Source organism: Athene noctua, chromosome 35 (assembly GCF_965140245.1).
Source record: "Athene noctua chromosome 35, bAthNoc1.hap1.1, whole genome shotgun sequence".
Lineage (NCBI taxonomy): Eukaryota > Metazoa > Chordata > Aves > Strigiformes > Strigidae > Athene > Athene noctua.
In genome coordinates, this window is record NC_134071.1 from 235,198 (window position 1) to 261,549 (window position 26,352).

Here is a 26,352-nt window from a genome sequence, read left to right on the forward strand (position 1 = left end):
CATCACTGGGCCGGCATCCTGGGGACCCTCCTCACCACCAGCACCCTCGGCCTCACTCTTGACTCCGAAAGGCGCCAGGGATAATTTGGGGACCTTCAGCTTGACCCCAGTGAAGTGCTCAGGCTCGGCCAAGCGGCCCAGGGCAGAGCTGCCCCGTAGGTGAATCCTGTAGATGTGATAACTGATACCCACCGTGCTCGTGGGTGCTGCACTAAGGTATCACCACCCGCCTGTGCTGGTGTAGAGGGTGGAAGTGTTGAAGCCTGAGCAACAGGCCCTGAGCCGAAGCTGCTCGCCCCGTGTGAAATCCTTGGTGGAATGTGTCTGGAAGATGTCGCTGTCTTGAATGTATCTCGATCTGTCTGTGTGCGGGGATGAAATAACAGGGCCGTGGAGACCGTGGCCTGGCCCCGAGGCCTGGTGGGAGACCCTGCGCGTGATCCAAGAGATGAGCAGGGAAACCCCTGAGCTTCTCCCCTGAGCCCTGGCCAGGCTCGGGGGCAATCTCCTGTGAGAGCCAAACCAGATATTCCCGCTCCAAACAAAGGCGCCGGCTCTCCTGCCGGGCTGATTTTGGGGCTAGAAGGCCGGGCCCGCTCCCAGCGCCTCTGGAGGCCTCAGCTCCGGGCGGAAGCACCGCGTAGGATTTCCCCCTGCCCGGGCCAGGCTCTGCAAACCCTCGCTGGAACCGGGGCTGCCCGCGGGGCTGGGGGCTGGCAGCGGGGGCAAGGGCTGAGGGATCTGCCTTAACCCCTGTGCTCTCTCTCGGGCAGGGATGCTCTGAGGCGTTGCCCTGTGCTCTCCTGGTTGCACTGCTCTCCCTTGTCTCACTCCGTGGGCTCTGTATTATTCCCCACACTCTGGAGTTATTTGCAGCAGAAGACGCCGGCTCTTTCCACTCTGCTGTCGGAGGTTAATCGATATCCCTAATCAGCCAAACAGGGGGACCCGGGGGGGCAGAATGTGGGGGGCCCCCCCAACGCCCTCCCCCATAATCTCTTCCCCTCCTCCTCTTCCTCCTCCTCCAGCCGAAGAGCGTGAGGAAGGCAGCGAGAGCGAAGGGGGAGAGGGCAGCGAGGAGGAGGAGGAGGGGGCCGAAGGCTCCGGGAGCAGCAGCGAGCGGGGTGGGGGGGCTCGGCCCTCAGCGAGGAAGAGGATGAGGCCGAAGATGAGGAGGAGGAGGAAGGTGGCTGGGGGGACCTCCGGGGGGGGCAGTGACACCGCCCGGGCCGCTCGTGACCGGGAGGAGATTTTGGGCAGCAACAGCGACGAGGAGGAGGGAGAGGAAGAGGAGGAAGAGTCCGGGGGGGGCAGCGAGGGGGGGACCCCGCACAGCCCCCGCCTGACCCCAGCGAGGCCTCGGAGGACGACGAGAGCCCCAGCGACGCCTCCGACTCCTCCAGCGACAGAGCGGCGTGTCCCCCCTCCCCGTTTTGGGGAAAAACCAGGCACTTTGGGGGGTGTTTCTGGTTTTCTCTTTAATAACGTAGTCAGGGTTAGTAGCCACAGCCGGAACTAAAGTTATTCCTAACAACTTGTGTCTAAAATAACGTTTTCTATCGCAAAGGGCCGCGGCGCTGCGGGTACAAAGGGGGGGCGGGGGGCTGTACCGACGGGGGAGGGGTCCTGGGGCATCCCCACCCTGGGGGAGGGGAGGGAAGGGGGGGCATCGCCGTGTCCCTCAGTTTGGGCTGTAAATAATAATGATATTATTAATGTGTATTAATATACGTTAATATCATTTGGGGTACTGATACAGTAATGAAGAGAAAAGGAATAAAAACTGAAAAACCCATCAAAACCGCAAAGATTTGGGGATTGTTAAAAATGTTGAAAACCGACAAAAATGGGGGAGGGGGGTAAAGGGGGGGCAGGGGGTGTCTGTGTTACTCCCCACCGCCCCTCCCCGCCGCTTATTTTGGGGGTGGGGGGGTGGAACCGAGCGAGACTGGTCATGGAGGGGGTGACACCCCCCCGTGGAGTGGGGGAGGGGTCATGGGGGGAGGGGTCATGCTGGGGACCCCCCTATTTGGGGCGGGGGGGCGGCGCCATCAGATGGTGAGGTCTTGTCTGAGCCATCTGCGGGGGGATGGGGGGTGTCAGAGGGTACTTGGGGGGGGCCACATCCCCTTACACCCCTCCCCTCCCCCAAATCCCTTCCTGCCCCCCCCAGCGCCCCCCCCGTGCTCCCCATCCTCCCCCGTGCCCCCAAATTCACCCTGTCCCCGTGTGTGTCCCCCATACTCCCTCCTGCCATGGCTCTGTCTCCCCCCGTGCCCCCACCCTGTCCCTGGACCCCCCCCACATCCCCAGACCCCTCTCACGTCCCTTTGCCCCCCCCGGGCCCCCCCTCACCGCCCAGCCCTTGCTCCACCATGCTGAACAGCGACTCAGGCGTGGGGCTGATCTCCAGGTCCGTGCCGGGGAGGGGACGCTCTGAGGGGGGGCGGAACAGAAACTGGGGTAAGGGGGGGCCCCAAGATTTGTACCCGACCCCCCCAACCCTCCTAGGGAGGGGACCAGGTACTCTGAACCCCCCAAACCTCCCACACCACGACCAGAACATCTTCCCCCGCCCTAGTGGGATGGGGGGTGCGGAGGGGAGGGGGGGAGCACAGGTTCCTCCCCCCACTCAGGGGGTGCCCCAAGGTTTTGTTTTCCCCCCCGCCAAGGTTTGGGGGGGCCCGTGTCCCCCCCCAAGACGTACCCTGGGGGAGGGCGAGCAGGGCCTGGGGCGAGCTGTTGATCGGCACCGAGTGGGAAGGTGCGGAGCAGCCACTGGACCTGCCACCACCAGGTGCGGAGCCTCCTCTTCTGTGTCTCTGTGAACGCCTGGGGGGGGAAGGGGGCACATGGGGGGGTCACACAGACCTATAGCCCCCCCCCCAAGCCCTACAGGCCCCCAAAGACCCCGCAGCCCCCCCCATACCTCGTGGCTCTGGCACTGCTCCAGGAGGTCGAGGTAAATGATGATGTTCTCCTTGTCCGGCCGCGACGTCAGGAACTGGATGTAAACTGGGGGGTGTCGGGGGTCAGGGAGGGACCCGGACACCCTGATTCCACACACACACACCCCCAGAACCATGGGACTCCCCCCAAAAAGGAATTGGGTTGTGGGGGGTGTCTCACCTTTGCCCATGACACGGGTGAACAGCCTCGGGATGTCCCCGTAAGGGACGGGGGCTGCGGCGTTGCTGGCTTTAATGGGGGTCACTATGATCTTCTGGAGCTCCTGAAGCGCCGGCCACAGGCTGCACCCCGCTATGATGCGCTGTGGACGGTGGGGGGGAGTGTCAAGGAGGGGGGGGGAAATGTGGGGACCGAGAGGGAGATCAGGGACACACACCCCAAACCGCCCCACCCCCAGTCTTGGGGACACAGGGAGGGGTGACCAGGGACATCTTGTGCCACTGCTGGGGACATGGGGAGGGGTGTCAGGGATGTGGGGTTCCCCCCAGGGATCTGAGGACAGGGGACACCCTGTGCCAGCCCTAGGGACATGAGGGACACTCTGGGTCACCCCTGGGGATGTGAGGGACATGGGAGACAACCTATGCCACCCTTGGGGACACCCTGTGCCACCCCTGGGGACATGAAGGGGAGCAGGATCACCCCGTGCCAGGTCTTGCGCTTCAGAATGGGACATGGGCCACCCCGGGGCCACCTCTGAGGACCTGAGGGCCTCCCCGAGGCCACCCCAAGGGACCCATGGGCCACCCTGTCACCGTCCCACCTTCTCCAGCTCTCTGAGGATGCTCCGCCGCTCCCGCAGGTTCTGGATGCTGAGGAGGATCCTCTGCCGCGCACACCTGGGGACATTCTGCGGAGACAAGGAGGGGACAAGTAGGGTCAGAGTGACCGGGAAGGGGGGGACAGTGTCTTCCCTTTCATTGGGGGACACAGGGGAGGGACACCCCGTGTCACCTGTGACTCGAGGTGATGCTCCGTCAGCCTCATCATCTCCTCGTACGTCATTTGGGAGAAAAGCGCCGTGTATTCCTGCAGCCCCAGGCTCTCCAGCCAGGAGGGGACATCTTGGGGGGGACAGGAGTGTGACATGGGGTGGCAGGTCCCTGTGAGCCCCCCCACCCCCAAACGGCCCCCCAAACCCCACCTTTCATGCCGCTGCCCTCCTCCTCGAAGGTGTTGCGGCCGCCGGCCGGCTCCTCGGTCTGTTCGCTGCCCCAAGAGGCCACGCTGCTTTGGGGGAGCAGGGGGGCGTGGTCCCCAAAAGAGGGGTGGGGGGGCACGGGGACAGGGGTTTCGTCACCCCCCCACACCCATTCGGGTCCCCCTCCCTGGGCACTGCCGGGCACCAGCGAGAGGGAGGGCTCCAGCGGGCTGGGGTGCAGCTGGGAGGGCAGAGCTGCGGGGAGAGGAGGGGGGGGTCAGGGGGTGGGCGGGGGTCCAGGGGAGGGGGGAGGGAGAGGGGTTATGGGTGGAACCCCCCGATTTGGAGAGGGGGGGGCAGGGCCATCAGATGGTGGAGGTCTTGTCTGTGCCATCCGAGTGGGGGCGGGGGTGTCAGGGGGTATCTTGGGGGTGGGGCCACATCCCATTACACCGCCCCCCCAAAACCCCTTCCTGTGTCCCCCCCCAGCACCCCCATCCCCCCTGTGTCCCCAAATTCACCCTGTCCCTGTGTCCCCCCCCCATCATACCCCTCCTGCCATGTCTCTGTCCATCCACTGTGCCCCCCCCTCCCTGGACTCACTCCCACGACCCTTTGCTCCCCCCCTCCGGCCCCCCCCCTCTCACGGCCCAGCGCGTTCTCCGTCGTGCTCAGATGCAGCGGCTCCAGCGAGGGGTTGATCAGGTCCGTGCTGAGGAGGGGACACTCTGGGGGGGCTGCGGTACAGAAACTGGGGTGAGGGGGGGTCCCCAGACTTGTACCACCCCCAACCTCTCATAAGCCCCCTCATCTCCCCCCAACCCTGTTGCCAGGGAAGGGGGGGAGCACAGGTTCCCCCCACACTCAGGGGTTCCCCAAGGTTTCAGAGTTCCTCCTCCCAAGGTTTGGGGGGGTCCGTGTCCCCCCCCAAGACTTACCCTGGGGCAAGGCGAGCGGGGCCTGGGCCGAGGTGTGGACGGGCAGCGAGTGGCTCTGCTGCCCCGCGCTGCGGCTCCCCGGGGACCCCCCGGCCCCCCCACAGCCGAAACACAGGCTCTATGAGGGGGGGGGACAGGGGCCGGACAGAAGGCTGATTTGTGGAGGCTGGACCCACCAGGAGGCCCCCTCCCCCCAAGAAAAGAGCCCCCAGGGTGAAGGAGCTTCAAGGATCCCAGTGTCTGCCCCCCCCCCCCAACCACACCCCAAATTCATCCAGTCCCCCACCCCCATCTCCCCAAGGACCCCCCCACCTACCCACCCCCCTCTAAAGCACAAGACGCCCCCAAATCCTGAAGGACCCCCCCACCTGCACCCCCCAAACCTGATGGACCCCAGCATCTGCCCCCCCACCCCTAAGAGCCCCAAATCCACTCCCCAACTCCAGACTCCCCCCAAATCCCCAAGGACCCCCACATTGCCCCCCCGCACCCCGAGGACACACACCACCGCCCCCCCCCACAGACCTGCCCCCCCCATCCCCGTCACCCACCTGATGTCTCTGAGCACCGAGGGGGAGGCCGCCGAGGGGGGGCAAGGGGTTGGGGGCCCCCCCAGCAGGCGCCAGGTGGGCGGGGAGCTGCTTGGGGGGGTGCAACACAAAGGGGTGCTGCTCCTGCTGCCCCCCCCCCATCCCGAGCCAGCTACAGAGAGCGAGGGGGAGGGGGGGGGGGTGGTGTCAGGGTGGCAGCAGCCCCCTCCCAGCCCCCAGAGCCACTCCTCGGTCTGTTCGCTGCCCGAAGAGGCCACGCTGTTTTGGGGGAGCAGGGGGGCGTGGGCCCCAAAATGGGGGCAGGGGGAGACGGGGACAGGGGTTTTGTCACCTCCCCCCACCCATTCGGGTCCCCCTCCCTGGGCACTGCCGGGCACCAGCGAGAGGGAGGGCTCCAGCGGGCTGGGGTGCAGCGGGGAGGGCAGAGCTGGGGGGAGAGGAAGAGGGGGGTCAGGGGGTGGGCGGGGGTCCCCTCTGCGGGACACCCCCCTGCCAAGTCCCCTGTGGCCACCTGGGTCCCCTTAATGTCTCCCCAAGTTCTGTCTGTCCCCTACATTTCCCCCGCAACCCGTCCAGCCCATCCTCACTGCCCGTCCCCCCCATCCCCCCCAGGCCCCTCCCTGTCCCCCCTCCCACCCCTCCTCACCCTCAATGTCCCTTCTCAGCCCTTAATGTGGCCCCCCCAGACCCCTTCCAGCCCCCTCTGTCCTCTCAATTCCCCCCCAGACCCCTTCCCACCCCCTCTGTCCTCTCAATTCCCCCCCAGACCCCTTCCTGCCCCCCCGCCGGCCCCACTCACCTGCTCCCCCCGGCCCGCTGCTGCTGGTGGGGGGGCACAAGGGCGGGTGCCTGTTCTCCTCAGGAGCCGCCGCGGACCGGGACGGCCCCGACTCGGTGGCTGCATCTTCGGGCCCCTCGAGAGGAGGTGGTGGCCCTCGAGCAGCATCGGGGCGAGAACGTCGCATCGGGGGGTCGCCGCCGGCACCGGGCAAACGCTCCTTACTGGCGCAGCCGGAGAGCCAAGGCTCTGCGGCCGTCCCGGGGGGTGGCAGGGTGTGTCTGAGAGCCTCGCAGAGGGGCTGGCTCTCCTACAGGCAGAGCTTGTTCTTGATCCCGGACGCCAAGATAAAAGTGACCGTTTCATGTCGCTGGCCTTGACGTTGGTGCTGCCAGGGCGCAGGAGGGGGCGGGGGGCCAGAGAGAGCTACTCCTGCCTCGGCCGGCTCCTGCGGCCACGGGCTGATGCCACCTGCAGCAAAAGAAAGGGGACAGGGAGGAGACTGAGGCTGCGTCCCTGTGCAATCGCGTGGGGAGGTGGGGGGAACGCGGGGCTAAACCCTGATGGATTGATCGACTGATTCTCAACCCCCCCAGTCCCTCTCTGACCGGCAGCTCTCCAGCCACTCCTCCCCCAGGCTGTAGCCCTGCTGGGGCTGTTGTGGCCCAAGGGCAGCCCCCGGCATTTGCCCTCGGTGAAACTCCCCCAGCTGGGCTCAGCCCATGGCTCCAGCCTGGCCAGGTCTCTCTGCAGAGCCTCCCCACCCTCGAGAGACCAACACCCCCACCCGGCTGGGTGTCACCTGCAAACTGACCGCGGGGGCACTCGAGCCCCTCGTCCAGCTCATCAGTGAAGGTGTTAAACAGGAGCGGCCCCAACACCCAGCCCTGGGGGACGCCACTGGTGGTAAACTGGAGTTAACTCCCTTCCCCACAGCTCTTTGGGCCCGGCCAGCCAGCCAGGCTTTTACTCGGGATTTTATCTCCTGTTCTGCTGGGTTCCCTCGAAACATGATTTTTTCGTGGCAACCTGCCAACTCTGTGCTCAGCCTCCCTTCTCTCCTGCACCCACTGCACCAAGTCCATCTTGCTTCCCGTCCTCCCTCCTTTTCCCACAGAAGCCCGCCGTGCCCCTTGGCACCACGAAACTGGGTCAGTATTGACAGAATGTTGATTGGACTCCAGCCCCACCCGCTCACCCCGACCTACCACCACAAATAGCCCCCCAAGCCTGCACCCAACTTGGAGGGACGACCACCCGACACCAAAGCGGAGGGACAGACCCACGGGTTCGTGCTCTCGCCCCCCCAGAGGGGGCTACGCCCAGTGCATCCGCGGGAACTGTGTGTGTGGGACTGCAATCGTTCCGGGTTGGGTTTTCTCGGTTGCTGTAGTGCTCTAGAGCCAACCTGCAGCTTGTGCGTTTATCGTAGGCAGCCTCAGGGAACCTGTCAACGCTGCATGAAAACAAACCGTGCTATCCGTGAATCTGACTGTTTCTCCTGAGTGCCACTCCTTCCTAAGGCTTAAACGGGCGCGAGTGGAGCCTTTACAGCTTGTGGTCAGTTAATATCTCCTTGGCATAACACAACTGCTGCCCAGTCGCTCTCTGGATGCGAAAATCCTCACGGGATTCGTAACGACAGGCTAATTTGGGGCTCAGCTGGGCTTCTGGAAGGGAAAATGAACATCAACCCCCCCAAAGGCTGGTACCTTTGGCCGCTTGCTGTTGCGGGATTTTCTTCGTCCTCGGCGTGGTGCCCCGGGCACGTTGATGATGTATTTCCCTTCCATTTCCGCCGTCACCCGCCGGCGTTTTACCGGGACCGTTGGACGTTCTCCTGCCGTGTCGCATAATGCTGGGGGGACGAAGGAAAAGCGAATCGAGAGCTCTCCTCGCAAGGAGCCTCAGGGGGTGGGAGGGTTTTACGAGCGCTTGGGCACCATCCTGGGCTGGAGTGAGCTCTGAGCCTGGCACCAACAGAGCTCCCCCAGCACCGGGCTCTGCAAACACCCTCCCCCCGCCTCTAGCTGCCCCCAGCCGCAAAATCACAGAATCCTTTGGCTGGAAGGGACCTTAAAGACCACCCACCCCCTACCGTGGGCAGGGGCGGCTCCCACTCGACCAGGCTGCTCCCTCTGCTGTCCAGCCTGGGCGGGGGCACCCACAGCTGCTCCGGGCAGCCCGTTCTGTGTCCCACCAACCTCCCCGGCAAGAGTTTCTGATGGAAAACTCCCCTCTTCCACTTTCACACCGCTCTCCCTCGGCCTGTCTCTGCACCCTCTGATAAAAAGCCCCCCCGCCCTGTCCTGCAGCCCCCCGCAAACACGCAAAGGCTGCTTTAAGCTCTGGCCGGAGCCGCCTCCTCTCCAGGCTGAACCACCCCGGCTCTCTCAGCCTGTGCTGGTACGGGAGGTGCTCCAGCCCCCCCAGTCCCCCTCACAGCCTCCTCTGGCCCCGCTCGCCTGGGATCCCTTCTCTCTGGAGCATCAACCTCCCCCGCTCAGCCTCAGGTCACCCCCAAACTGGCTGCGGGTGCACTTGATCCCACTCTCTGCGTCCCCACTGACAGGGCTCAAACAAATGAATTTCTGACAGTTATTGAGACTAAACTGGGATGTGATATAGGAAATCTTTGCTTGTGATTTGCTTCATTTGATTCTCAAGTCGAGTTTCTCCTCAGCTGCTTCCCGAGGTCCCTTTAGGTAAGGTTTAGGTTTAGGTCTGTTGAGGTAAGGTTGAGACGCTCGTTAGGCTCCCTACGGAAATCCCTGAGAGCAGACTCAAGGCCTTCAGTGGACACCTGCGCAACTCCTAGAATGGGCAAACTAAGATAAGGGGGCTCGAACAAAGAGACACAGAGACCCTGTTCTAGGGAGGGTGATTCTGCTGATTGAGGAAGGAGACACCTGGACTTGACTTCAAACACCGTGAAGAAGACTACTTACTTCTTCCCCCGACTGCCAAAGACCCCCACCCTGTTTTCCCTACACATGCTCGGACTATGTGAATGAATTCTGGGCACTCATTATCATAAAACACCCCCTTCCAGGAAAGCTAATGAATATGCATGATCTGTGTGCATATAAACCGATGCCCCTTACTAATTTCTGGGAGGCCTCATGGTGGACAATCCCCGGGGCGATCCCAGTGCCACTAACCAGGAATACCTGCTTAACAGTACAAAGATTTGCTGTTCCAGTCTATTTCTTTGTTTGGGCAGCAAAGCTGTTAAATCCTACCGGTCCCAGTAGGGACCACTGAGGGACTCTGCCCCCAGACACCTTGCTGGAGCGCAGCCAGGCAGCCGAGGCCTCGCCCGCTGAGGGGACCACCCCTCAAATCCCTGTCTCTCCATTTCAGAGACAAGGGTGCTGCGTGCTTGGCTCACAAACCCACCACCGGACCCAAAGGGGCTGTTAAAATTTGACTGGGGGGCCCCTGAGCAGGAAACACAAAGCAAAAAGCAGCTTGTGGCGTTGCTCCCGCCGGGATCCGTCGCCCCTCCCTACCTGCCTTCGCGGCGGCCGGTGCGTTGGAGACGGGGACGGAGATCGAGGAGGCGTGGGGCCGCTGCGGGAGCGGGGCGGCGGGAGGCGAGTCTCTGCTCAGGCTGGCGGCGATCGTCCGGCTGGCGGCTGCAAGGGGGGCAGCGCAGTGAGGGCGAGCTCTGGGACCCCGGGGGCTTGGGCGAGCGGGACAAGCATCCATCTCGTCAGCTGAATTCAGGAGGGGTCCTTGCCCCGGGAGCGCGCGGAGGGCAGCCATCCTCTGAGCCCTTCCTTTGGAAGGGAATGACATTAATCGTGCAAGGGGATTTCACCTCCCAGAAACCTCCCCCCCGCACTCACCGCTACCGGCGCTGCGGCGCAGCTCGGCTTGAACGTCGGGGGAGCTGGGGCAGAGCCGTTCGGTGGCCGCCTTGCGCATCTCCCGGAGGAAAAAACCACGGGGAAGGGTTCTCCCCCCTCAGGCTGTGGGGAGGCGAACAAGAAGGCTCGAGGCAAAACTCTGCTGCTGAACGAGCCGGCAGGACTTCCCCGTACCTGCCTGCACACGACTCGGGCATGTCTGAGGATGGCGGTGATGTCTCCCACCTCTCTGATGCCCACTTCATTCATCATCTCCTTGTTCAGATCCACCAACATGTTCTTTTGGATCCTGCAGCGAGGACAGACCTGGCTTAACGAGGTCTCCCCTCGTTACGAGCTCTGATTAATCGGGCCCAGAGTGAGGGGCACCACGATAGCCACAGCACAGGTTGGGACACCACCACCCTCCTAGAAACAACTCTGATAATGATGGGGAAGCTCAGCGCAGGCGAGCAACTCATGTCACTAATTAAGGAGCGGGATAACGAGTTAAGTCCTTCCTTCCCCCTCGGGAGGGGGATCTTTCGGTGCCGTTTTCCCCACCGTGACGCGGTGTAAAGGTGCCCCCTCGCCTGTTATCCACAAAGGCGACGGCCGGCCTGGGGGCACCCCGGCTTCCGGGAAAAACTGCATCCGTTCGGATGTCGCTGAAAAAAAGCCCCAGAAAAGGGAAAACGAGGTGGCCACGGAAGAGGGGGTGGGCGGCCGCCTGGCTTTGGGCGGGCACCGGCCGAGAGGCTCATTCCGGGCCTCCGCAGCTGTCGCCGTGCCGTTAGCGGGATGGGGAGGAAAACGGCTCCCGGGCTGGCGGGGGCGGGGAGGGGACGGTCTCCCGGAGGAAAATACCCAAGCTGGGGGGCTGAGAGCAACTCGGGGCCATTTTGGGCGGCGGAGGGGGAGGAGGGCGGCAGGGCAGAGAGGGAAACGTCCCTTCCCCACCGTGCCGGAGCCCGTGGCGCAGGAGCCAGCGGCCGCGGGGCCGGGCGGCGGGGCCGGGAGCAGCCTGCGGGGAGAGAGCGGCGGGGCGGCCCCTCTGAGGGCCGGCAGGCAGGCCCGGGGCTGCTGCCGCCCCCCTGCCCGCAGCCCTGCCCGCTCCTCCCGCCCCACGGCCTCTCCTCTCCCTCCTGCCCCTCGGCCCACACCCCCTCCCTGCCCCTCACCTCTCCGCTCCCGCCGCCGGGCCCGGCCCCACCGGAATCCCCCCTCGGGGAGCGCCGCAAGGGACGGCCCCGCCAGGACTCACCCGGCGCCGCCAGCCGAGGGCGGGCAGGGGAACGGGCAGGGGCGCCCCCTCGAGCGCCGGAGGACCGGGGGGGCCCCCGCGGGCTGTTGGCAGCCGCCGCCGCGGACGCCGGGGCCCTCGGGACGGGGGGGGACGGGGCGCAGCGGGCACCCCCGGCAGCCGCAGCCTTGCGCGGGGCCCAGACCTGGCCCGAGACATGTCCCTGGCGCTGAACCCGGGCCTAAAGATGGCCCTGGCCCTGAACAAGCCCTGAAGATCCCGCTGCCCCTGCCCCTGGCGCTAAACCCGGCGCTAAACATCAGCCCTGAGCCCCCGATCCGGCCGGGCCGGGGGGGTGACGCCAGAGCGAGCTTAATGCCCCTCCAGACCCAACGGCCCCAGCGCTAACGCCCTCCCCCAGAGAGGGCAGGGTGTGGGGGGAGCGGAACCTTGGGGCTGAGCACCCGCTTTCTGGGGGGGCCCTGAGGCGCGAGGGTGGGGTCCCCGAGGGGTGGCGGGCTCTGCGCCCCAGAATTGGGGTGTCCCGCCCTACTGCCGGGGGTACCGGCCCCGGTGGCGGAGGAGGGAGGAGCAGACCCTTCCCCTCCCTGCCCCAAACAGGCTGGGGCACGGGAACACCCCGATCCCGTCAGCCGGCCGGGAACGTCTCTGCCCCGGCCGGGTTTGGGCTCTGTTCCCTTCTCCGTAGCCCAAAAGTCCCAGCTGTGCTGCCCCCGGGGGGGATTCGCCTGTCCGGGAACGTCAGGAGAAATGGGTTTGTTCTGTGCCAGCGTCACGCCGGGATGAAGCCCAGCGGCACCTCCCAGCAGCTCCGGGGCTGGCGACACCCCGAGACCCCAAAGCAGGGCCGTGGAGCTCCCTCCCCATCCTGGCCCCCCACAACCCCAAACCGGGGCACCATATGCCCCCCATTTCATCCCAGAACCTGCACCCTGAGGAGACCTCTGGCAGATCTGGGGGTGCAGTGGGGGGTGGGGTACTTTTCCCTGGGGGCCCTGGGCAGTTTGGGGGAAGATTTTACTCTCAGAGCAGCCCCCACCCTGGTTTGGGGTTCCCCCCTCCCCCCCCCCCCCTTCCCATTTCCCTGCCCTCACCGCAGCCTGACCCACTGGAGGACCGGGGGGCACATCCCACCTGCTTCCCACCGAAGAAAACTCCCCTGCTCTGCGGGGGCTGGCTTCGGTGCCAGCTGGACCCGGTGCCATCCCTTGCTGGGTGCCACCAGTCTCGGGGGAGCCTTTAAACCCCGTCAGTGAATTTATCCCTTCACTTCAGGGCACTGACGGCCCCTCTCCATCCCAGTGCTCCCGCAGCACGTTGCTTTCCACCGTCCTCCTCAGCCTCTCGGTCCTCATCTTCCTCCTCCTCTTCAATCTCTGGCGGAGCTCGGCCCTCCGGGGCGATGCCGGATCTTGGGGTGACACGTGCCGGTAAGACGAGCTCGTGGGGGGTGACGCTCCCCCGAGACCCTCGGCATCCTGGCGCTACCATCTCCCTGTGCTGCATCCCCAGGGCCCCCCGAGCATCCCCCATCCCTGCCCCGCATCCACCTGTGACGTGCTCAGGCTCGGCCAAGCGGCCCAGGGCAGAGCTGCCCCGTAGGTGAATCCTGTAGATGTGATAACTGATACCCACCGTGCTCGTGGGTGCTGCACTGAGGTATCACCACCCGCCTGTGCTGGTGTAAACAGTGCTCAAGCACTGAAATGCTGCAGCCTGAGCAACAGGCCCCGGGCTGAAGCCTCTACCTTAGCATGTGGTCATTAATAAAGCAGGGAAACTCGCCAGGGAAAGAGGCAGCTTAGACACCAGATATAATCTGTACGGAATGTGTCAGGAGACAAAGTATCCAACTTTCCTTTCGCATCCTTGTTCAAGGCTGAGGACCCACGTATTCCGGCTTGGTAGAAATTCCTTTGGTCTCAGCCGCCGAGCCCTGGCCAGGCTTTGGGTGGAATGCAACACGAGAGCCAAACCAGATGTTTCCACTGAAAAAAAAGTGCAAGTCTTTCTGCCGGGCTGATTTTGGGGCCAGAAGGCCGGGCCCGCTCCCAGCGCCTCTGGAGGCCTCAGCTCCGGGCGGAGGCACCGCGTAGGATTTCCCCCTGCCCGGGCCAGGCTCTGCAAACCCTCGCTGGAACCGGGGCTGCCCGCGGGGCTGGGGGCTGGCAGCGGGGGCAAGGGCTGAGGGATCTGCCTTAACCCCTGTGCTCTCTCTCGGGCAGGGATGCTCTGAGGCGTTGCCCTGTGCTCTCCTGGTTGCACTGCTCTCCCTTGTCTCACTCCGTGGGCTCTGTATTATTCCCCACACTCTGGAGTTATTTGCAGCAGAAGACGCCGGCTCTTTCCACTCTGCTGTCGGAGGTTAATCGATATCCCTAATCAGCCAAACAGGGGGACCCGGGGGGGCAGAATGGGTGGGGGCCCCCCCAACGCCCTCCCCCATAATCTCTTCCCCTCCTCCTCTTCCTCCTCCTCCAGCCGAAGAGCGTGAGGAAGGCAGCGAGAGCGAAGGGGGAGAGGGCAGCGAGGAGGAGGAGGAGGGGGCCGAAGGCTCCGGGAGCAGCAGCGAGCGGGGTGGGGGGGCTCGGCCCTCAGCGAGGAAGAGGATGAGGCCGAAGATGAGGAGGAAGGTGGCTGGGGGGACCTCCGGGGGGGGCAGTGACACCGCCCGGGCCGCTCGTGACCGGGAGGAGATTTTGGGCAGCAACAGCGGCGAGGAGGAGGGAGAGGAAGAGGAGGAAGAGTCCGGGGGGGCAGCGAGGGGGGGACCCCGCACAGCCCCCGCCTGACCCCAGCGAGGCCTCGGAGGACGACGAGAGCCCCAGCGACGCCTCCGACTCCTCCAGCGACAGAGCGGCGTGTCCCCCCTCCCCGTTTTGGGGAAAAACCAGGCACTTTGGGGGGTGTTTCTGGTTTTCTCTTTAATAACGTAGTCAGGGTTAGTAGCCACAGCCGGAACTAAAGTTATTCCTAACAACTTGTGTCTAAAATAACGTTTTCTATCGCAAAGGGCCGCGGCGCTGCGGGTACAAAGGGGGGGCGGGGGGCTGTACCGACGGGGGAGGGGTCCTGGGGCATCCCCACCCTGGGGGAGGGGAGGGAAGGGGGGGCATCGCCGTGTCCCTCAGTTTGGGCTGTAAATAATAATGATATTATTAATGTGTATTAATATACGTTAATATCATTTGGGGTACTGATACAGTAATGAAGAGAAAAGGAATAAAAACTGAAAAACCCATCAAAAGCGCAAAGATTTGGGGATTGTTAAAAATGGTGAAAACCGACAAAAATGGGGGAGGGGGGTAAAGGGGGGGCAGGGGGTGTCTGTGTTAATCCCCACCCCCCCTCCCCGCCGCTTATTTTGGGGGTGGGGGGGGTGGAACCGAGCGAGACTGGTCATGGAGGGGGTGACACCCCCCCGTGGAGTGGGGGAGGGGTCATGGGGGGAGGGGTCATGCTGGGGACCCCCCTATTTGGGGAGGGGGGGCGGCGCCATCAGATGGTGAGGTCTTGTCTGAGCCATCTGCGGGGGGATGGGGGGTGTCAGAGGGTACTTGGGGGGGGCCACATCCCCTTACACCCCTCCCCTCCCCCAAATCCCTTCCTGCCCCCCCCAGCGCCCCCCCCCGTGCTCCCCATCTTCCCCTGTGTCCCCAAATTCACCCTGTCCCCGTGTGTGTCCCCCATACTCCCTCCTGCCATGGCTCTGTCTCCCCCCGTGCCCCCACCCTGACCCTGGACCCCCCCCACATCCCCGGACCCCTCTCACGTCCCTTTGCCCCCCCCGGGCCCCCCCTCACCGCCCAGCACTTGCTCCACCATGCTGAACAGCGACTCAGGCGTGGGGCTGATCTCCAGGTCCGTGCCGGGGAGGGGACGCTCTGAGGGGGGGCGGAACAGAAACTGGGGTAAGGGGGGCCCCAAGATTTGTACCCGACCCCCCCATCCCTCCTAGGGAGGGGACCAGGCACTCTGAACCCCCCAAACCTCCCACACCACGACCAGAACATCTTCCCCCGCCCTAGTGGGATGGGGGGTGCGGAGGGGAGGGGGGGAGCACAGGTTCCTCCCCCCACTCAGGGGGTGCCCCAAGGTTTTGTTTTCCCCCCCGCCAAGGTTTGGGGGGGCCCGTGTCCCCCCCCAAGACGTACCCTGGGGGAGGGCGAGCAGGGCCTGGGGCGAGCTGTTGATCGGCACCGAGTGAGAAGCTGCAGAGCAGCCACTGGACCTGCCACCACCAGGTGCGGAGCCTCCTCTTCTGTGTCTCTGTGAACGCCTGGGGGGGGAAGGGGGCACATGGGGGGGTCACACAGACCTATAGCCCCCCCCCAAGCCCTACAGGCCCCCCAAAGACCCCGCAGCCCCCCCCGTACCTCGTGGCTCAGGCACTGCTCCAGGAGGTCGAGGTAACTGATGATGTTCTCCTTGTCCGGCCGCGACATCAGGAACTGGATGTAAACTGGGGGGTGTCGGGGGTCAGGGAGGGACCCAGACACCCTGATTCCACACACACACACCCCCAGAACCATGGGACTCCCCCCAAAAAGGAATTGGGTTGTGGGGGGGTGTCTCACCTTTGCCCATGACATGGGTGAACAGCCTCGGGATGTCCCCGTAAGGGACGGGGGCTGCGGCGTTGCTGGCTTTAATGGGGGTCACTATGATCTTCTGGAGGTCCTGAAGCGCCGGCCACAGGCTGCCCCCCGCTGTGATGTGCTGTGGACGGTGGGGGGGAGTGTCAAGGAGGGGGGGGGAAACGTGGGGACCGAGAGGGAGATCAGGGACACACACCCCAAACCGCCCCACCCCCAGTCTTGGGGACACAGGGAGGGGTGACCAGGGACATCTTGTGCCACTGCTGGGGACATGGGGAGGGGTGTCAGGGATGTGGGGTTCCCCCCAGGGATCTGAGGACAGGGGACACCCTGTGCCAGCCCTAGGGACATGAGGGACACTCTGGGTCACCCCTGGGGATGTGAGGGACATGGGAGACAACCTATGCCACCCTTGGGGACACCCTGTGCCACCCCTGGGGACATGAAGGGGAGCAGGATCACCCCGTGCCAGGTCTTGCGCTTCAGAATGGGACATGGGCCACCCCGGGGCCACCTCTGAGGACCTGAGGGCCTCCCCGAGGCCACCCCAAGGGACCCATGGGCCACCCTGTCACCGTCCCACCTTCTCCAGCTCTCTGAGGATGCTCCGCCGCTCCCGCAGGTTCTGGATGCTGAGGAGGATCCTCTGCCGCGCACACCTGGGGACATTCTGCGGAGACAAGGAGGGGACAAGTAGGGTCAGAGTGACCGGGAAGGGGGGGACAGTGTCTTCCCTTTCATTGGGGGACACAGGGGAGGGACACCCCGTGTCACCTGTGACTCGAGGTGATGCTCCGTCAGCCTCATCATCTCCTCGTACGTCATTTGGGAGAAAAGCGCCGTGTATTCCTGCAGCCCCAGGCTCTTCAGCCAGGAGGGGACATCTTGGGGGGGACAGGAGTGTGACATGGGGTGGCAGGTCCCTGTGAGCCCCCCCACCCCCAAACGGCCCCCCAAACCCCACCTTTCATGCCGCTGCCCTCCTCCTCGAAGGTGTTGCGGCCGCCGGCCGGCTCCTCGGTCTGTTCGCTGCCCCAAGAGGCCACGCTGCTTTGGGGGAGCAGGGGGGCGTGGGCCCCAAAAGGGGGGTGGGGGGGCACGGGGACAGGGGTTTCGTCACCCCCCCACACCCATTCGGGTCCCCCTCCCTGGGCACTGCCGGGCACCAGCGAGAGGGAGGGCTCCAGCGGGCTGGGGTGCAGCTGGGAGGGCAGAGCTGGGGGGAGAGGAGGGGGGGGTCAGGGGGTGGGCGGGGGTCCTGGGGAGGGGGGAGGGAGAGGGGTTATGGGTGGAACCCCCCGATTTGGAGAGGGGGGGGCAGGGCCATCAGATGGTGGAGGTCTTGTCTGTGCCATCCGAGTGGGGGCGGGGGTGTCAGGGGGTATCTTGGGGGTGGGGCCACATCCCATTACACCGCCCCCCCAAAACCCCTTCCTGTGTCCCCCCCCAGCACCCCCATCCCCCCTGTGTCCCCAAATTCACCCTGTCCCTGTGTCCGCCCCCCATCATACCCCTCCTGCCATGTCTCTGTCCATCCACTGTGCCCCCCCCTCCCTGGACTCACCCCCACGACCCTTTGCTCCCCCCCTCCGGCCCCCCCCCTCTCACGGCCCAGCGCGTTCTCCGTCGTGCTCAGATGCAGCGGCTCCAGCGAGGGGTTGATCAGGTCCGTGCTGAGGAGGGGACACTCTGGGGGGGCTGCGGTACAGAAACTGGGGTGAGGGGGGGTCCCCAGACTTGTACCACCCCCAACCTCTCATAAGCCCCCTCATCTCCCCCCAACCCTGTTGCCAGGGAAGGGGGGGAGCACAGGTTCCCCCCACACTCAGGGGTTCCCCAAGGTTTCAGAGTTCCTCCCCCCAAGGTTTGGGGGGGTCCGTGTCCCCCCCCAAGACGTACCCTGGGGCAAGGCGAGCGGGGCCTGGGCCGAGGTGAGGACGGGCAGCGAGTGGCTCTGCTGCCCCGCGCTGCGGCTCCCCGGGGACCCCCCGGCCCCCCCACAGCCGAAACACAGGCTCTATGAGGGGGGGGGACAGGGGACGGACAGAAGGCTGATTTGTGGAGGCTGGACCCACCAGGAGGCCCCCTCCCCCCAAGAAAAGAGCCCCCAGGGTGAAGGAGCTTCAAGGATCCCAGTGTCTGCCCCCCCCCCCCAACCACACCCCAAATTCATCCAGTCCCCCACCCCCATCTCCCCAAGGACCCCCCCACCTACCCACCCCCCCCTAAAGCACAAGACGCCCCCAAATCCTGAAGGACCCCCCCACCTGCACCCCCCAAACCTGATGGACCCCAGCATCTGCCCCCCCACCCCTAAGAGCCCCAAATCCACTCCCCAACTCCAGACTCCCCCCAAATCCCCAAGGACCCCCACATTGCCCCCCCGCACCCCGAGGACACACACCACCGCCCCCCCCCCCGACCTGCCCCCCCCATCCCCGTCACCCACCTGATGTCTCTGAGCACCGAGGGGGAGGCCGCCGAGGGGGGGCAAGGGGTTGGGGGCCCCCCCAGCAGGCCCCAACTGGGCGGGGAGCTGCTTGGGGGGGTGCAACACAAAGGGGTGCTGCTCCTGCTGCCCCCCCCCCCCCCATCCCGAGCCAGCTACAGAGAGCGAGGGGGAGGGGGGGGGGGTGGTGTCAGGGTGGCAGCAGCCCCCTCCCAGCCCCCAGAGCCACTCCTCGGTCTCTTCGCTGCCCGAAGAGGCCACGCTGTTTTGGGGGAGCAGGGGGGCGTGGGCCCCAAAATGGGGGCAGGGGGAGACGGGGACAGGGGTTTTGTCACCCCCCCCCACCCATTCGGGTCCCCCTCCCTGGGCACTGCCGGGCACCAGCGAGAGGGAGGGCTCCAGCGGGCTGGGGTGCAGCGGGGAGGGCAGAGCTGGGGGGAGAGGAAGAGGGGGGTCAGGGGGTGGGCGGGGGTCCCCTCTGCGGGACACCCCCCTGCCAAGTCCCCTGTGGCCACCTGGGTCCCCTTAATGTCTCCCCAAGTTCTGTCTGTCCCCTACATTTCCCCCGCAACCCGTCCAGCCCATCCTCACTGCCCGTCCCCCCCATCCCCCCCAGGCCCCTCCCTGTCCCCCCTCCCACCCCTCCTCACCCTCAGTGTCCCTTCTCAGCCCTTAATGTGCCCCCCCCAGACCCCTTCCTGCCCCCTCTGTCCTCTCAATTCCCCCCCAGACCCCTTCCCGCCCCCTATGTCCTCTCAATTCCCCCCCAGACCCCTTCCCGCCCCCTCTGTCCTCTCAATTTCCCCCCAGACCCCTTCCTGCCCCCTCTGTCCTCTCAATTCCCCCCCAGACCCCTTCTGGCCCCCTCTGTCCTCTCAATTCCCCCCCAGACCCCTTCTGGCCCCCTCTGTCCTCTCAATTCCCCCCCAGACCCCTTCTGGCCCCCTCTGTCCTCTCAATTCCCCCCCAGACCCCTTCCCACCCCCTCTGTCCTCTCAATTCCCCCCTAGACCCCTTCCCGCCCCCTCTGTCCTCTCAATTCCCCCCCAGACCCCTTCCCACCCCCTCTGTCCTCTCAATTCCCCCCCAGACCCCTTCCCACCCCCTCTGTCCTCTCAATTCCCCCCCAGACCCCTTCCCACCCCCTCTGTCCTCTCAACTCCCCCCCAGACCCCTTCCCGCCCCCCCGCCGGCCCCACTCACCTGCTCCCCCCGGCCCGCTGCTGCTGGTGGGGGGGCACAAGGGCGGGTGCCTGTTCTCCTCAGGAGCCGCCGCGGACCGGGACGGCCCCGACTCGGTGGCTGCATCTTCGGGCCCCTCGAGAGGAGGTGGTGGCCCTCGAGCAGCATCGGGGCGAGAACGTCGCATCGGGGGGTCGCCGCCGGCACCGGGCAAACGCTCCTTACTGGCGCAGCCGGAGAGCCAAGGCTCTGCGGCCGTCCCGGGGGGTGGCAGGGTGTGTCTGAGAGCCTCGCAGAGGGGCTGGCTCTCCTACAGGCAGAGCTTGTTCTTGATCCCGGACGCCAAGATAAAAGTGACCGTTTCATGTCGCTGGCCTTGACGTTGGTGCTGCCAGGGCGCAGGAGGGGGCGGGGGGCCAGAGAGAGCTACTCCTGCCTCGGCCGGCTCCTGCGGCCACGGGCTGATGCCACCTGCAGCAAAAGAAAGGGGACAGGGAGGAGACTGAGGCTGCGTCCCTGTGCAATCGCGTGGGGAGGTGGGGGGAACGCGGGGCTAAACCCTGATGGATTGGTCGACTGATTCTCAACCCCCCCAGTCCCTCTCTGACCGGCAGCTCTCCAGCCACTCCTCCCCCAGGCTGTAGCCCTGCTGGGGCTGTTGTGGCCCAAGGGCAGCCCCCGGCATTTGCCCTCGGTGAAACTCCCCCAGCTGGGCTCAGCCCATGGCTCCAGCCTGGCCAGGTCTCTCTGCAGAGCCTCCCCACCCTCGAGAGACCAACACCCCCACCCGGCTGGGTGTCACCTGCAAACTGACCGCGGGGGCACTCGAGCCCCTCGTCCAGCTCATCAGTGAAGGTGTTAAACAGGAGCGGCCCCAACACCCAGCCCTGGGGGACGCCACTGGTGGTAAACTGGAGTTAACTCCCTTCCCCACAGCTCTTTGGGCCCGGCCAGCCAGCCAGGCTTTTACTCGGGATTTTATCTCCTCCTCTGCTCGGCTCCCTTCAAATATGACTTTTTGTGGCGACACACAAACTCTGTGCTCAGCCTCCCTTCTCTCCTGCACCCACTGCACCAAGTCCATCTTGCTTCCCGTCCTCCCTCCTTTTCCCACAGAAGCCCGCCGTGCCCCTTGGCACCACGAAACTGGGTCAGTATTGACAGAATGTTGATTGGACTCCAGCCCCACCCGCTCACCCCGACCTACCACCACAAATAGCCCCCCAAGCCTGCACCCAACTTGGAGGGACGACCACCCGACACCAAAGCGGAGGGACAGACCCACGGGTTCGTGCTCTCGCCCCCCCAGAGGGGGCTACGCCCAGTGCATCCGCGGGAACTGTGTGTGTGGGACTGCAATCGTTCCGGGTTGGGTTTTCTCGGTTGCTGTAGTGCTCTAGAGCCAACCTGCAGCTTGTGCGTTTATCGTAGGCAGCCTCAGGGAACCTGTCAACGCTGCATGAAAACAAACCGTGCTATCCGTGAATCTGACTGTTTCTCCTGAGTGCCACTCCTTCCTAAGGCTTAAACGGGCGCGAGTGGAGCCTTTACAGCTTGTGGTCAGTTAATATCTCCTTGGCATAACACAACTGCTGCCCAGTCGCTCTCTGGATGCGAAAATCCTCACGGGATTCGTAACGACAGGCTAATTTGGGGCTCAGCTGGGCTTCTGGAAGGGAAAATGAACATCAACCCCCCCAAAGGCTGGTACCTTTGGCCGCTTGCTGTTGCGGGATTTTCTTCGTCCTCGGCGTGGTGCCCCGGGCACGTTGATGATGTATTTCCCTTCCATTTCCGCCGTCACCCGCCGGCGTTTTACCGGGACCGTTGGACGTTCTCCTGCCGTGTCGCATAATGCTGGGGGGACGAAGGAAAAGCGAATCGAGAGCTCTCCTCGCAAGGAGCCTCAGGGGGTGGGAGGGTTTTACGAGCGCTTGGGCACCATCCTGGGCTGGAGTGAGCTCTGAGCCTGGCACCAACAGAGCTCCCCCAGCACCGGGCTCTGCAAACACCCTCCCCCCGCCTCTAGCTGCCCCCAGCCGCAAAATCACAGAATCCTTTGGCTGGAAGGGACCTTAAAGACCACCCACCCCCTACCGTGGGCAGGGGCGGCTCCCACTCGACCAGGCTGCTCCCTCTGCTGTCCAGCCTGGGCGGGGGCACCCACAGCTGCTCCGGGCAGCCCGTTCTGTGTCCCACCAACCTCCCCGGCAAGAGTTTCTGATGGAAAACTCCCCTCTTCCACTTTCACACCGCTCTCCCTCGGCCTGTCTCTGCACCCTCTGATAAAAAGCCCCCCCGCCCTGTCCTGCAGCCCCCTGCAAACACGCAAAGGCTGCTTTAAGCTCTGGCCGGAGCCGCCTCCTCTCCAGGCTGAACCACCCCGGCTCTCTCAGCCTGTGCTGGTACGGGAGGTGCTCCAGCCCCCCCAGTCCCCCTCACAGCCTCCTCTGGCCCCGCTCGCCTGGGATCCCTTCTCTCTGGAGCATCAACCTCCCCCGCTCAGCTTGAGGTCACCCCCAAACTGGCTGCGGGTGCACTTGATCCCACTCTCTGCGTCCCCACTGACTGGGCTCAAACAAATGAATTTCTGACAGTTATTGAGACTAAACTGGGATGTGATATACGAAAACTTTGATTGTGCTTTGCTTCATTTGATTCTCAAGTCGAGTTTCTCCTCAGCTGCTTCCCGAGGTCCCTTTAGGTAAGGTTTAGGTTTAGGTCTGTTGAGGTAAGGTTGAGACGCTCGTTAGGCTCCCTACGGAAATCCCTGAGAGCAGACTCAAGGCCTTCAGTGGACACCTGCGCAACTCCTAGAATGGGCAAACTAAGATAAGGGGGCTCGAACAAAGAGACACAGAGACCCTGTTCTAGGGAGGGTGATTCTGCTGATTGAGGAAGGAGACACCTGGACTTGACTTCAAACACCGTGAAGAAGACTACTTACTTCTTCCCCCGACTGCCAAAGACCCCCACCCTGTTTTCCCTACACATGCTCGGACTATGTGAATGAATTCTGGGCACTCATTATCATAAAACACCCCCTTCCAGGAAAGCTAATGAATATGCATGATCTGTGTGCATATAAACCGATGCCCCTTACTAATTTCTGGGAGGCCTCATGGTGGACAATCCCAGTGCCACTAACCAGGAATACCTGCTTAACAGTACAAAGATTTGCTGTTCCAGTCTATTTCTTTGTTTGGGCAGCAAAGCTGTTAAATCCTACCGGTCCCAGTAGGGACCACTGAGGGACTCTGCCCCCAGACACCTTGCTGGAGCGCAGCCAGGCAGCCGAGGCCTCGCCCGCTGAGGGGACCACCCCTCAAATCCCTGTCTCTCCATTTCAGAGACAAGGGTGCTGCGTGCTTGGCTCACAAACCCACCACCGGACCCAAAGGGGCTGTTAAAATTTGACTGGGGGGCCCCTGAGCAGGAAACACAAAGCAAAAAGCAGCTTGTGGCGTTGCTCCCGCCGGGATCCGTCGCCCCTCCCTACCTGCCTTCGCGGCGGCCGGTGCGTTGGAGACGGGGACGGAGATCGAGGAGGCGTGGGGCCGCTGCGGGAGCGGGGCGGCGGGAGGCGAGTCTCTGCTCAGGCTGGCGGCGATCGTCCGGCTGGCGGCTGCAAGGGGGGCAGCGCAGTGAGGGCGAGCTCTGGGACCCCGGGGGCTTGGGCGAGCGGGACAAGCATCCATCTCGTCAGCTGAATTCAGGAGGGGTCCTTGCCCCGGGAGCGCGCGGAGGGCAGCCATCCTCTGAGCCCTTCCTTTGGAAGGGAATGACATTAATCGTGCAAGGGGATTTCACCTCCCAGAAACCTCCCCCCCGCACTCAGCGCTACCGGCGCTGCGGCGCAGCTCGGCTTGAACGTCGGGGGAGCTGGGGCAGAGCCGTTCGGTGGCCGCCTTGCGCATCTCCCGGAGGAAAAAACCACGGGGAAGGGTTCTCCCCCCTCAGGCTGTGGGGAGGCGAACAAGAAGGCTCGAGGCAAAACTCTGCTGCTGAACGAGCCGGCAGGACTTCCCCGTACCTGCCTGCACACGACTCGGGCATGTCTGAGGATGGCGGTGATGTCTCCCACCTCTCTGATGCCCACTTCATTCATCATCTCCTTGTTCAGATCCACCAACATGTTCTTTTGGATCCTGCAGCGAGGACAGACCTGGCTTAACGAGGTCTCCCCTCGTTACGAGCTCTGATTAATCGGGCCCAGAGTGAGGGGCACCACGATAGCCACAGCACAGGTTGGGACACCACCACCCTCCTAGAAACAACTCTGATAATGATGGGGAAGCTCAGCGCAGGCGAGCAACTCATGTCACTAATTAAGGAGCGGGATAACGAGTTAAGTCCTTCCTTCCCCCTCGGGAGGGGGATCTTTCGGTGCCGTTTTCCCCACCGTGACGCGGTGTAAAGGTGCCCCCCCGCCTGTTATCCACAAACGCGACGGCCGGCCTGGGGGCACCCCGGCTTCCGGGGAAAACTGCATCCGTTCGGATGTCGCTGAAAAAAAGCCCCAGAAAAGGGAAAACGAGGTGGCCACGGAAGAGGGGGTGGGCGGCCGCCTGGCTTTGGGCGGGCACCGGCCGAGAGGCTCATTCCGGGCCTCCGCAGCTGTCGCCGTGCCGTTAGCGGGATGGGGAGGAAAACGGCTCCCGGGCTGGCGGGGGCGGGGAGGGGACGGTCTCCCGGAGGAAAATACCCAAGCTGGGGGGCTGAGAGCAACTCGGGGCCATTTTGGGCGGCGGAGGGGGAGGAGGGCGGCAGGGCAGAGAGGGAAACGTCCCTTCCCCACCGTGCCGGAGCCCGTGGCGCAGGAGCCAGCGGCCGCGGGGCCGGGCGGCGGGGCCGGGAGCAGCCTGCGGGGAGAGAGCGGCGGGGCGGCCCCTCTGAGGGCCGGCAGGCAGGCCCGGGGCTGCTGCCGCCCCCCTGCCCGCAGCCCTGCCCGCTCCTCCCGCCCCACGGCCTCTCCTCTCCCTCCTGCCCCTCGGCCCACACCCCCTCCCTGCCCCTCACCTCTCCGCTCCCGCCGCCGGGCCCGGCCCCACCGGAATCCCCCCTCGGGGAGCGCCGCAAGGGACGGCCCCGCCAGGACTCACCCGGCGCCGCCAGCCGAGGGCGGGCAGGGGAACGGGCAGGGGCGCCCCCTCGAGCGCCGGAGGACCGGGGGGGCCCCCGCGGGCTGTTGGCAGCCGCCGCCGCGGACGCCGGGGCCCTCGGGACGGGGGGGGACGGGGCGCAGCGGGCACCCCCGGCAGCCGCAGCCTTGCGCGGGGCCCAGACCTGGCCCGAGACATGTCCCTGGCGCTGAACCCGGGCCTAAAGATGGCCCTGGCCCTGAACAAGCCCTGAAGATCCCGCTGCCCCTGCCCCTGGCGCTAAACCCGGCGCTAAACATCAGCCCTGAGCCCCCGATCCGGCCGGGCCGGGGGGGTGACGCCAGAGCGAGCTTAATGCCCCTCCAGACCCAACGGCCCCAGCGCTAACGCCCTCCCCCAGAGAGGGCAGGGTGTGGGGGGAGCGGAACCTTGGGGCTGAGCACCCGCTTTCTGGGGGGGCCCTGAGGCGCGAGGGTGGGGTCCCCGAGGGGTGGCGGGCTCTGCGCCCCAGAATTGGGGTGTCCCGCCCTACTGCCGGGGGTACCGGCCCCGGTGGCGGAGGAGGGAGGAGCAGACCCTTCCCCTCCCTGCCCCAAACAGGCTGGGGCACGGGAACACCCCGATCCCGTCAGCCGGCCGGGAACGTCTCTGCCCCGGCCGGGTTTGGGCTCTGTTCCCTTCTCCGTAGCCCAAAAGTCCCAGCTGTGCTGCCCCCGGGGGGGATTCGCCTGTCCGGGAACGTCAGGAGAAATGGGTTTGTTCTGTGCCAGCGTCACGCCGGGATGAAGCCCAGCGGCACCTCCCAGCAGCTCCGGGGCTGGCGACACCCCGAGACCCCAAAGCAGGGCCGTGGAGCTCCCTCCCCATCCTGGCCCCCCACAACCCCAAACCGGGGCACCATATGCCCCCCATTTCATCCCAGAACCTGCACCCTGAGGAGACCTCTGGCAGATCTGGGGGTGCAGTGGGGGGTGGGGTACTTTTCCCTGGGGGCCCTGGGCAGTTTGGGGGAAGATTTTACTCTCAGAGCAGCCCCCACCCTGGTTTGGGGTTCCCCCCTCCCCCCCCCCCCTTCCCATTTCCCTGCCCTCACCGCAGCCTGACCCACTGGAGGACCGGGGGGCACATCCCACCTGCTTCCCACCGAAGAAAACTCCCCTGCTCTGCGGGGGCTGGCTTCGGTGCCAGCTGGACCCGGTGCCATCCCTTGCTGGGTGCCACCAGTCTCGGGGGAGCCTTTAAACCCCGTCAGTGAATTTATTCCTTCACTTCGGGGCACTGACGGCCCCTCTCCATCCCAGTGCTCCCGCAGCACGTTGCTTTCCACCGTCCTCCTCAGCCTCTCGGTCCTCATCTTCCTCCTCCTCTTCAATCTCTGGCAGAGCTCGGCCCTCCGGGGCGATGCCGGATCTTGGGGTGACACGTGCCAGTAAGACGAGCTCGTGGGGGGTGACGCTCCCCCGAGACCCTCGGCATCCTGGCGCTACCATCTCCCTGTGCTGCATCCCCAGGGCCCCCCGAGCATCCC

At 64.9% G+C, this 26,352-nt stretch overlaps 1 protein-coding gene across 6 annotated transcripts; it reads right to left on the bottom strand.

The window, feature by feature from the left end:
- Positions 1-1,458: 1,458 nt before the first annotated feature.
- Positions 1,459-25,348, bottom strand: LOC141972801 (protein Smaug homolog 2-like). Of its 6 annotated transcripts, XM_074930800.1 has the most exons (17): positions 24,742-25,347; positions 23,756-23,870; positions 23,222-23,491; positions 22,335-22,445; positions 21,434-21,579; positions 19,744-20,193; positions 18,541-18,971; positions 17,991-18,108; positions 17,700-17,789; positions 17,056-17,307; positions 16,866-16,975; positions 16,675-16,761; positions 16,071-16,212; positions 2,930-3,015; positions 2,708-2,832; positions 2,356-2,436; positions 1,459-2,079 (listed from the first exon to the last, which is right to left on the bottom strand). In XM_074930800.1, exons 6-16 carry the CDS (start codon positions 19,907-19,909, stop codon positions 2,391-2,393), a joined length of 1,653 nt encoding a protein of 550 aa, XP_074786901.1. In that variant the 5' UTR covers positions 19,910-20,193; positions 21,434-21,579; positions 22,335-22,445; positions 23,222-23,491; positions 23,756-23,870; positions 24,742-25,347; the 3' UTR covers positions 1,459-2,079; positions 2,356-2,390. The 6 variants fall into 6 exon arrangements, with proteins under 6 accessions (XP_074786901.1, XP_074786907.1, XP_074786903.1 ...); XM_074930801.1 differs by lacking the exons at positions 1,459-2,079; positions 2,356-2,436; positions 2,708-2,832; positions 2,930-3,015; positions 22,335-22,445 and adding exons at positions 14,398-15,019; positions 15,297-15,377; positions 15,648-15,772; positions 15,870-15,955 and having other exon boundaries at positions 24,742-25,348; XM_074930806.1 differs by lacking the exons at positions 16,071-16,212; positions 16,675-16,761; positions 16,866-16,975; ... (8 more) ...; positions 23,756-23,870; positions 24,742-25,347 and adding exons at positions 3,130-3,271; positions 3,734-3,820; positions 3,925-4,034; ... (4 more) ...; positions 10,425-10,539; positions 11,411-12,011.
- Between the last annotated feature and the right edge of the window lie 1,004 nt (positions 25,349-26,352).

Bases quoted from the DNA above. Each gene is read 5' to 3' on its own strand.
- LOC141972801 (XM_074930800.1), bottom strand. From the start codon at position 19,909: ATGCGACGTTCTCGCCCCGATGCTGCTCGAGGGCCACCACCTCCTCTC. The intron at 16,213-16,674 runs GTGGGACGGTGA...CACCGTCCACAG, and splicing joins TCCTCAGAGAGCTGGAGAAG to CACATCACAGCGGGGGGCAG. The intron at 2,437-2,707 runs GTACGTCTTGGG...GCCCCCCCTCAG, and splicing joins CCTGCTCGCCCTCCCCCAGG to AGCGTCCCCTCCCCGGCACG.